The sequence below is a fragment of the Calidris pugnax genome, unplaced genomic scaffold, assembly GCF_001431845.1.
Source record: "Calidris pugnax isolate Ruff unplaced genomic scaffold, ASM143184v1 scaffold450, whole genome shotgun sequence".
Lineage (NCBI taxonomy): Eukaryota > Metazoa > Chordata > Aves > Charadriiformes > Scolopacidae > Calidris > Calidris pugnax.
This window is the reverse complement of record NW_015094504.1, coordinates 12044-23126: the sequence shown is the minus strand read 5'-3', so window position 1 is coordinate 23126 and position 11083 is coordinate 12044. Positions and strand designations below refer to the sequence as shown.

Sequence of the window (11083 nt, the reverse complement as noted above, 5' to 3'; positions counted from 1 at the left end):
AACTTCAGACTCCTTTTTTTTTTTTTTTTTTTTCTGTTGGGGATGAGGTCAGAAAAAGAAGTTCCTTTTTTAAAAAGCCCAGCTCCAAACTCACACCACATGCCGTAGGTTCACAAGTGACTCACTCTTTCTCACCCGTTGCCTCTTCTCTCTCCACATCACAGCTTCAGCCTCTCTTCTGTGATCTGCAGAAGTGTTTTTTTTTTTAAAAAAAAAAGAAGGTGGTTTGTTCTGACCCCAGCAATGAGTGGAGCAGCTGATGATGAACTTGTGAGGGGAACAATATAGATGTGTCCTTGCGACACTCCAAGTATGCTCTTAATTACCTCTAATTGAGACTGTGTATGCACAGATGGGTTATATTTTGATGATAAATAGCTGTAATATGAGGGACTTTTCCAACATTGTTGTTCTCTTAAAAACAGCCGATTAATTGTGTCTCTCTCCAATAGATGTTCGTGTTATTTTCTAAGCATTTTGGGGGGGGTCAAATTCATCCCAAATGTGGGAAATACATTTTGGAAATAGGCAGTTCTGTTGGAATTAAGTATTCGGCGACCAGCTCCCTCTTCTCTGCTGTCACTTCAAATCACTCGGGCTATTTGTGTCTGCTGGAGGTAGCGATGGCCGCCTTTGGGAAGCTGTTGGAAATCCGTTGGCGTTGTTAGGAGAGCAGAAGCATTAAGCTGCCATAATTAACATCCTTTTCCTTTTTGGTTCTTTTTTTTGCTGATGTGGAAATTGCATTTGTGTCATGATCCCCCAGGTTGCGTTAGAATATTGATGTTGGCTGGTGCTTCATCTTCCGTGTCAAGGCTATGGGATATTCCTTAGCATTCCAAAAAGCAGCATCTTCTTCAGGTAGAGCTCCCATATGGCACATTGCAGGACCGATGGAAGAGGAGATGGTTGGAAATCAGAGGTATTTTCATCTCCCTGGCGATGGGCAGGTCACGTCAGCTCTTGTCCTTCTTAGCCATTCCCCCTCTCCCTTTGTTTTTTTTTCCATCTGGTTAGTCTCTTTGAGATTAATTAGTCCCTGATGAGCAGATGCAGTGGTGCACTTGGGTGCTGGTCACAGGAGGGACCAGGGACTAGTGGCTGTGGACTAAGAACCGGGGGAGCAATGAACAAGGTGGATATGGAGAATCACCTTTGAGAAGCTCTAGACTGTTTTCCTCACTGGTGGCTTGAGTTCAACCCTGGTTTGGCTGGAACTGGGGACCTGAAGTCTATCACAGGCACTTGCTTTGCTGCTGAATGTGGTGCACGTTGCAGCTTGGCTCATGGACACCGCAGCTGTAGGACCAGACCAAGCATGAAGCTGCTGGTTGCAATGATATTTCCATAGTGGTTGGGGAAAAAAACACCCCAAAACACTCTACCTTTTGGGTTTGCACCGTGACATGAAGTTCCTTCAGAGCAGCAGGTTGGGGCCATCTTTGGGATGAGACTTCGTCCATGCAGAGGAGGGTGAGAGGCCAACACTTTGCGTTGATGCGTTGCTTGGGTCTTGCTCCTGCCATGGTCAAACATCTCCCAAGGGTTCCCTTGAGCGAGCAGCACTGGTGGGAACACCGGCAGCATTTTATACTGTCCCTTCATATATTTTTTTGGTGGCTTGTGACAGCAGAGGAGCAATCGGTTTAGCAGAGGTCTCCGCATTGGAGAGACCCTGTATTAAGCCTGGAAACTGCTTCCCCCCTCCATCCCCTCCCGCCCCGGGCTGAACTAATTAACTTGTTTTCATTACCATCCCGCCGTCCTTCGTCTGCCTCTGTTTGCTCTCCTAAGCCAGCAGAATATTAACGTTTTTACAAGAAGCCGGTGTTTGGAAATCAGGTTTCTGGTGAAACGGCCCCGGGCACGGGCAAGGGCTGCCTTTTCCCCGGGAGCCCAACCCTCGCCCTCCACGGGGGCATCAACCCCTGGCCCTGCCCTGACCCAGCAGGGCTTTGGAACTCACTCAGCCCCGGTATTTTTAGACCAAAAATGACATTTTTTGGCTCGTCGGCCCTGGCAAGTTTTGCCGTTAAAATAAACTACTTTTACAATAAAAAGAAACATTGAGTGTATTACATCAAGGGCTTAGCTCAAGCCAAGGATTTCAGCTCAGGCTGCAGCGTTGTCCTCACTTCACCTCTCCAGGGCATATGGTGGCTCTTGCCAAGCCGCGGTCCCGCATCCCGGTGGGACGGTTGACTTTACCTGCCGTTTCCCTGCTCGTTTTTAGCTTTTAAATTCAGTTGCCCAGAGGAAAGATCAGGACCTGTCAGAGCAGCGGCCACTTAGGGAGGCTCAGTGCGTTGGTTGAGAGGAAATTAAACCTTCAAGAAGAAGGTTGAAACCCCGGGAAGCTCGTCTGAAACCTCAGCGAGCCCTTCTCACCCAAAGCAGATGATGCAGCGCTTTTTTAGTTTTCCAATCTCTACGTCCCCAGCTTTCCTTCTATTTACTTTGGCATCATTCCTTCTTGCAAACGTGCCAAAGACGCAGGGGATGAACTCGGCTCCCTGGTCATGGCCAGCTTGCTGGCATCTGCTCAGGGTTTCTGATTTCGGTGGACAAGCTCTCGTGCCTGCGGCATCGATCGCCTGCGCTAATATTGCCCAAATGGTTTCAGGAACCGCGGTCGCCTTCACCCCGGTGACGCAAGCGTTAGCAGAAACGCCGGCGCGCTGCCCAACGGCGGGCTCTTTCCCCGTAGGACTGCGTTAAAACCAGATGTCTCACTTGATTTTGGAGCAGAGGTTGTCAACGTTGAGCGTAGAGGTGGGTCATTGGGAGCCAAAGTGTGTAACAGCCCCCCACAGACACCTTGGTCATGGGAGATAATGAAGGTGGTAATGATGGTTTTCATAGAATCACAAAATGGTTTGGGTGGGAAAGGATCTTTAAAGACCATCTAGTCCAACCCCCTGCCCTGGGCAGGGACACCTCCCACCAGCCCAGGTTGCTCCAAGCCCCCTCCAACCTGCCCTTGAACCCCTCCAGGGATGGGGCAGCCACAGCTTCTTGGCGCAACCTGGGCCAGGCTCTCGCCACCCTCACACCAAACAAGTTCTTCCCCACAGATCAGAGCCATCTCCCCTCTTGCAGTGTCCAACCCTTCCCCCTCCTCCTAGGGCTCCCCTCCCTCAGCCAGAGTCCCTCCCCAGCTTTCCTGGAGCCCCCCTTCTTGCGGGACTGGCCGGGGCTCCACGGTCTCCCCGGAGCCTTCTCTTCTCCAGGCTGACCCCCCCAACTCTCTCAGCCCCCCCTCCCAGCAGAGGGGCTCCAGCCCTCCCAGCATCTCCGGGGCCTCCTCTGGCCCCATCCAACAGCTCCATGTCCTTCTGCTGTTGGTGGCCCCAGAGCTGGAGGCAGCACTGGGGGGGGTCTCCCCAGAGCAGAGCAGAGGGGCAGAATCCCCCCCCCGGCCCTGCTGGCCACGCTGCTGGGGATGCAGCCCAGGGGGTGGGGGGCTTGCTGGGCTTTAATACAAACACTGGGGTCTTCAAGCAAGCAGGGAGCAGAGGAGATGCTCAATGGCTGTGTCCATCCCTCTACGCTCTTCTGAGGTCAGGAGGAGCTGGTCTGCAGATGTGGTTTGGGACATTCAGAAGCTGGTGGGTCTTTAATCATCACTGCTCTGAGCATGAGAGGAGCCAGCACTGATGGCTTTTCTGAGCGGTCGCCTCGCCTCAGGCTGGGTAGGGGGTGGGAGATGCTGGACCACCAAAGGCATCCTGATGTGCATTCGCATAGGCTGAATCAAACATGGGGTAACCTGGGCTGTGGGAACTGGGGACATGTCTTCTGGAGTCACAATCCATCAGCTGTTTAATCCTCATTAAAATTCCAGCTTTTAGATAGTAATAGAAGAAATGAATGGATTTAAGTTTAAGAACTTAGTCCTTTTACTCTCTAAACTACTAACTTCTTGCCAGGATCCTGTTACTTTATTTCTTAGGGATTGTATCTTCTCACAATGATAAACAGTTCGAAAAAGTCTAAAATAAATAAAATAATTGGGAAGGTGGCATTATCCAGTGCTGAATTACTGTGGTTACTGGAAGAATCACTGAATGGGATTCAGCAAAGCAAGGGATGCAACACGCATCGCTGGTTTGTTTTCTGGAGAAGCTCTGATTTAACACATTGTATGAGGTTTTGACCCTGTCCCGTAGATGTGTTTAGTCCCATTTATGCTGTCGGAGGGGACCGGTGGAGGTCACAGGTTGGACAGGGTCATGGTCTTTCTCCAAACCCTTTAACAGCCTTCAAGGTGAAGTGTCCAGATTGAAGCCTTAATTGGGCTTATTTGGCTTACACAGTATTTTATTTAGTTAAATATAAAAAATACAATTCATAATTAAGGAGCATTGGCATGTGGGACATCGCAGTGTTACAATCCTCATGACTTCTGGACCTTCTTTGGTTGCTTAGACCTCTCACTTGCCACAGCACGGACCACTTTACCCAACATCTGTTGAAATCACACCCTAAAAATAAGAGTGAAATGCCCGTGTGTTGGAGAGAGCTGGAAACCAGGAGGTGCCCAGTGTTGGGACTGGCCATGGTGGGAAGCTCTCTGCCAGGAGAAGGTTGGGGCTGGGAGGCCCACGCGTGGGAGGCAGCCTCAGCGGGAGGTGGGGAAGGGGTTGGTGGGAGGGTGTCGCATCCCGTTAAGGGATGAGTCAGTTTGCAGCTCTAATTAAAGCCCGGGCCATGTGCTGAGGGGAAAGGAGGTGGTGGGGGAGCAGACACAATGCGAAGGGTGGAGCGTCCTCTGCCAGCCCTGAGTCAGAGGAATTGGGGGGAGATGGCGGAGGAGCTGAAGATGGGCTGAAGGAGAAGGCTTGAGGGAGAAGGAAACAAAACAAAAGCAGTCAAACACATAAACAAAGCATTAAGACAGGCTTTGTTCCGATCCTCGTTAAAATGCTGTGAGGCCAGAAAGCTCAAATCTGTGGGGATACAGGGAAGAGCTCGAGTCTGTGGTGGAAGGATGATGGTGATGGTGGTGAGGGCTTGCTTGGCCGAGTGGTGACCAAAGGACACCAAAAAGAGGTTAACATGGTTGTGTGTTGTCTTCTCTTCGCAAACGAGGTATCAATTCAGTAAGAAAGACTCGCGTTGGGTTAGTTACCTCTTCAGAGGTCACTGGGTCCCTGTTTTCTGGCTCTGCCCTGGAGGAACCGCTCCTCCCACAGCTGCAAAAAAGCTTGTCCTTAACCCTGTCCCTCTTCTGCTTCCAGGTGCAAAGTAGGTCAACCAACATGAGTGGCCTTGGGGACAGCTCAACGGACCCTGCCAACCCCGACTCTCGGAAGAGGAAAGGCTCTCCCTGCGACACGGCCCAGAGGTACGTGCGCCGCTCCCGAGCCGTCCTCCTGCTGCGGCTACTTTGGCATTCCCACCGCGTCGCTCCGTCCCGTCTGCTCGAGCAGATGGAGCCGGGTTTCAGCCGCTCGGAAACGTTCACACTTCCCACCACCACTCCGCTTTGCTTTCAGCCGTGGCTGCGGTGGAAGATGGAGCACGATGGAAAGGCGGCTCCCCATCTGCTCCGCTTGTTGTGAGGTGGCGAATGACGATTAGAGGCTCGTTATCAAAGTTTAATGTATTGATTTCGTAAATTGAGAGCGCTCGGAGCATCAGGGAGGCTTTCTCTGGGTAAATTTGGAGCAGATACTTCTGCGAGGTCTGCAGATCATCCCAAGCCTTCCGCCTCCTTGTGCTGGATTCCCAAGAAATCTGTGGTTTTGTGATATTCCGAAGCTCTGGTGGAGACCCTCTTGCTCCGTGGTGCGATTACAGAGCAAAAAATATTTCTGTCTGAAATATCTTCATTTTTATGTGCCAATGGGGGGCTGCTTCAGAGGTCAGCTCACTGCAGGAAGGCACCTTTTGCTTATGACCGAGCTTTCCCATCCCAGCGGCTTCACCACCCGATTTGGGCTAAGAAGTCCTGGATAGAGGCAGCTGTGATCTCCTTCCAAAGGCTTTTCCATGCTCCCTGAGAATCCTGGGCATCTTTTTCCGTGGCGATACAGTCCCTTAGTAAGGATGAGCCTACGGTGCTGCCGCTCACTCCGTGTCTGTGCTGCCTGGGATGATGTTTTGGTCGTTGTCACAGGATATTGATGCCCTGAGCAAAGCCCAGGTGTATTTTCCATCACCATCAGCTCGTGCGTGATATTCTCGATAATGAATATAAAGGCTGCCGCGTTCGGGTAGAGAGACATTAGGTGGTTGTTTGAGGATTTCTGTTTATTGCAGTTTTTGGTTGCAACATCTCCCTTCTGTAGAGTTCACGCACCTTCTTACAAAGGCTCCGTGGGTCATGGCTTAGCGGTGCTATTAAATTGCAGAAGACATTTTGATAGCACTCACAGCTGTCTTAGTCCTACCAGCTTCTTCTGTAATCATGAAATATTTCCCCTTTCTGGCTGAGTCACTGGAGTCAGAGGTCTGCAGCCCTTGCTGCTGTCTCTAGGCTGCTCTCTCAGAGCTGATCCTCACCCCAGAGGTGAGTGTGGGGTGAAGCTGTTGGTCCTTGACTCCCCATGGTAGAGCCATGGGTAGCAAGGTGGGCTTGGACTCCTCTTCTTGAAGGAACTGGTCCGCAGATGGATGAGCACACACCTGGCTTTGCTTCATCAGGACAAGAGGGAATGGCCTCAGGTTGCACCAGGGGAGGTTTAGGGTTGTCAAGCCTTGGAAGAGGCTGCCCAGGGCAGTGGTGGAGTCCCCATCCCTGGAGGGGTTTCAAAGCCGGGCAGACATGGTGCTGAGGGACAAGGGGTCATGGTGGTTTTTGTCAGTGTTGGGTTGATGGTTGGACTTGATGATCTGAAAGGTCCAACCTAGACAGTCCTATGATTCTATGACTCCTCAGTCTGCCTTTGGAAAGCAGATCTCTTGAGGTTTGTATCCTAACCTCTAAGCACCCCAAGAAAGCCTTCTGCTGCTGACACCAGGGGTCTTCAAAATATATAGGATGAGGAATGAACTGATTGTAGAGAAGCAGAAACTTCTGGATGAAGGATTCTCCTTCCTTGTCCAAGCACAACGAGCTTTTACATCCAGGAAGCACCTACAAGCATTTTTGGAAGGGTTGACTCAAATACTTGCTGTCTGGTTGACCATTCAACCCCCAACACCGGAGCTGGGGCGTGTTACTGAAATCCAGAAGAGAAGTTCTCACTAGTGTTGCGTCTTCCTTCTTTCAGACCATCTCTCGAGTGGCAGCCGCGGTGGGGAGGGACCTCCTCCTCCTCCCTGGGCTGGCCAGAGTCCTCCCTAACGTACTCCCAGAGCAAAGTGAACTTCACAACTCCTTTGTTAAAACCTGGAAGGTTTAACTATTGCTTTTGATGATAGTTGAGAGTCATAAAGAACATCCCACTGCTGTAATATTCTCATGATGCTTTTATGTAAGGAAAATTGGCCAATTCTCCCTCCTACAATCTGAAAGTTGCCACAGCAACAGCGACATTAAGGGTTTTCATGAAATGAGCTCACCCACAACAGAGGGATTTTATTTTTTTTTTTATCCTCTCCCCTCTGCTCTTGCTTTTCGGTTCGCAAGGAGAGCTAGGAATTAATTTGACCTTAACTAAAATACTCGCTGGGCTCCTTCGAGAAGCATTTGCCTGCCCGATGCAGGGGGGCTGCTGTCACCCATACCTCTGCAAAAAGAGTCTGAGGTCCATGGTTGGACCCAGCACTTCTGCAGGAGGTGGACATCCAACCTACCTCTGTGAAGCTGGTGTTGCTGCCTGTGACTCCTTAGCACCCGTTGGAAATAAGGGCTCTTGTGCCCACCTGAACCCATTGCAGAGGAGTTTCCAGGTCACACCACGTGTCTCCCATGGAAGGTCTCGCTCATGGACTTCATGAGACCAGTGGCCCAGGCAGAAACACAACGTGAGTTCTCCACACCCACAGCTGCTCTTGCCTTTATTTTTTTTTCCTTTCTTTTTTGATTCTGCCACTCCTCCAAGTTAAAAGAGGGCGAATCATGCACCCGTTGGAAATAAGGGCTCTTGTGCCCACCTGAACCCATTGCAGAGGAGTTTCCAGGTCACACCACATGTCTCCCATGGAAGGTCTCACTCATGGACTTCATGGGACCTGTGGTACAGGCAGAAACACAATGTGAGTTCTCCACACCCACAGCTGCTCTTGCCTTTATTTTTTTTTTTCCTTTCTTTTTTGATTCTGCCACTCCTCCAAGTTAAAAGAGGTGGAATCATTCCCGCTTCTCCTCTGGGCAGTCACAACATCTGGAGAGACACGGGCCGGAGGAGAACCAAGGTGATGGAATTCCCGCTTCTCCTCTGGGCAGTCACAACACCTGGAGAGACACGGGCAGGAGGAGAACCGAGGTGATGGCGAACCTGGGAGGCAAGGGGAGGTTCATCACAGAGTCTTATCCCTGCAGTCATCAGATATTTTCATGTGAGAGCAAGTTTAAACAGCACAAAAATGCCCAAGAGACACTGCCCACCTGTCAGACCTGGATATTGAGCTAATAAAGTGGAACTGGGCAAAAATAAAGAAACATCTGTGCAGCCAACCCAAGGAGGTCCTTAGAGGGCAGGGCTGGTGGTGTCTCATCCCCTTTTGGACAGATGTGGTTCCCGAAGGGTCTCTGCAGAGTGAGTGATCAAGGTGTTTTCACGCTTCACTTGGTTTGCACTCTCAGCAGATAAAATAATCCAAACCTCTTCTTGAAGCCTTCAGAGCTTGTTCCACCACAATGCAAGGGCATCTGTGACGGGACACAAATCTCCTACTGAGCCAGACTTCTGGATTCAGCTTTCATAGCCCTCCATAAGCAGTGGGGCCTCTTTGAGGCCAGGAACATCTCACCGTGCCCACAGGCATCTCAGCAGCTTCTTGGTGTCCAGTAAATGTTAGGGGTTTTCAGGCAGTACTTCTTGAATTGGGTTCTAGGCATCCTGTGGAGACTGCAACAAAAAATAAGGTGGTTTATTGGAAACCAACCTGCTAAAAGGCATCGCAAGCGGTGTAGGGCCACGTTGGGCAATTTGAGGTGTCCCCATTCCATCCTGTGGTCGCTGTAGAGGGAGGTATTTAGGGAAAGTGGGTCTCTGTGTGTCTCTGCCACATGCCCAGAATTTTGGTGGCTTTGATGCTTGTAGCATCTTTGGGAAAGGAGTATATTACAGTGTCCAGGGTGGCTTCAATAATGGCCACGTTACAGCACACAAGTATTCTCAGTTCCCAGAATTTACAAATACTTGATGGGGAAGCGTTGAGCTTCTGCAGCATCTGGGAGCTAAAAGGAAAGCTGCTTTTGCTGGGACAAAAAGGTTGATCTCATGAATATTTTTCATTTTCCTCATGTCATCGTTGATTCCAGTTTTCACTTTGGTGAACTCCGGTGGATGTTGTTAGCTTTTATGTAGGAATTTGGGATTAAACTTGGCGACAGCCGGAATAGTGGCTGTACAAAAATAAGGGGCTGTATAGAACTATTTTTGATTATTTTTGATATAGCTCGTTTATAACTACTTTTGAGAGGAAGGGAGAGTCCTGAGTGTTAGAGATCTGGTTGTTGTTGGGGTGTCTGGCTAGCCCTGTGCATCTTAATTTTGATTATATGCATAAGTATAGGCAAAGGAGAAATTTGGGTTATAGCACAGCCATCACTCCAGCAAGTATTTGTATTTTTTTTCACTCTTGTCCAGTACCCAGGTGTGACTACACTGAGCAGTGGGAAAAAGCTATTAACCCGACTTTTAATTTCTTCCCCTTTTTTAACAGCAATGAAAAGCGGCGACGGGAGCAGGAGAACAAGTATTTGGAGGAGCTGGCAGAGCTGCTGTCTGCAAACATCGGGGACATCGACACGCTGAGCGTCAAACCTGACAAATGCAAGATCCTAAAAAAGACGGTTGATCAGATCCAGCAGATGAAGAGGTTGGAGCAAGGTAAGGGGGAAGCCTCCTGGTGGGGAAGCCTCGGAGTAAGAGCTTTCTCCTGGTGCCCCTCCAGACACTAAATTGCAGCAGATAATCATGACCGAATTCGTGAAGAGTCGTGACTTAATCATTCCACTGGCAATTTGATGAAGGCATTAATACAAAGGGTGTGCGTTGCCCTCGTTTCTTGGCTCATTTAAGACACCAGCCTTGGTTCTGGTGCAAGGTGGCACTTTACTCCGTGTTTGTGATTCATCCTGAAATGACTCCGTAGATTAAAATAATCAGAAGGGCTCGTTAAGCTTTTGGGATCGGGCTCATTAAGCGCTTATCAGCAATTGTGCTATTAACTGTGTGCAGAAACCCCATTTTATGGCTGGGTGAGGTGAAGGACAGGTATCTTGGCCACACGCTGTGCAGGACCTGGAGAAGAACCATGTACCCTTGTCAGATCTGTTCTCCTGCCAGATCAGAGGGGCATTAATCCACCTCCCGCCCGTGAATATGGCTCTGTAACTGGTGAATAGAGAAGAGACGCTTGAGAAACCATATAAAAGTTAAAATTAACCCAGAGTGTCAACTCATAGACTGAAATGTTGAAGTCCAAAGGGCTGAAGCAATGCACAGGAGAAGGGGCGAGGTGTCCTGAGGAGGGAGTGGGACTCGTTCAGGTCCTTCCAACCCCAGCATCCCTCCTGCAGCTGCTGCAGGTGGGCTCTGGCTTGCTCCACATCATGGAGCTAAGGGCTGCCCATCTCCTGGGCTCAAGTACTTTGTCCTTCGTGCAGACACTTTGTCCTTGGTGCCAAGAGTCTGTCATTGGTGCCCAAGGTGAATCCCACTCAGTGTCAGTGCTGAGAGCGTGTCATCCGTTGAGCGTTGCCTTTGCCAAAGCTCCCACCTTAGGCTGCGAGTGGAATCCTGTTCCCTGGTAAAAGATGTTGACTTTTTCCCAAACCCCAAGGCTGGGACGTGGATCCACATGTACAGACACTCCTTAGAATCCCAGAATGGTTTGGGTGGGAAGGAACCTTCAAAGATCACCTAGTGGCCATGGGCAGGGACATCCAGCGTCACTGGAACAGGTTGCCCAGAGAAGCTGTGGCTGCCCCATCTCTGGAGGGGTTCAAGGCCAGGCTGGATGG

General features: G+C 50.1%; 1 protein-coding gene across 1 annotated transcript in view; it reads left to right on the top strand.

Moving 5' to 3' along the window:
* The window catches only part of LOC106900841 (nuclear receptor coactivator 1-like), a gene marked incomplete at its 3' end in the record, with an annotated part of 165382 nt that overhangs the window by 146229 nt on the left and 8070 nt on the right, over window positions 1-11083 (top strand). Inside the window, exons 3-4 of the mRNA XM_014963045.1 lie at window positions 5241-5347; window positions 9781-9947. Coding sequence (XP_014818531.1) covers window positions 5262-5347; window positions 9781-9947 — 253 coding nt within the window. The remainder of the gene's footprint in view (window positions 1-5240; window positions 5348-9780; window positions 9948-11083) is intronic.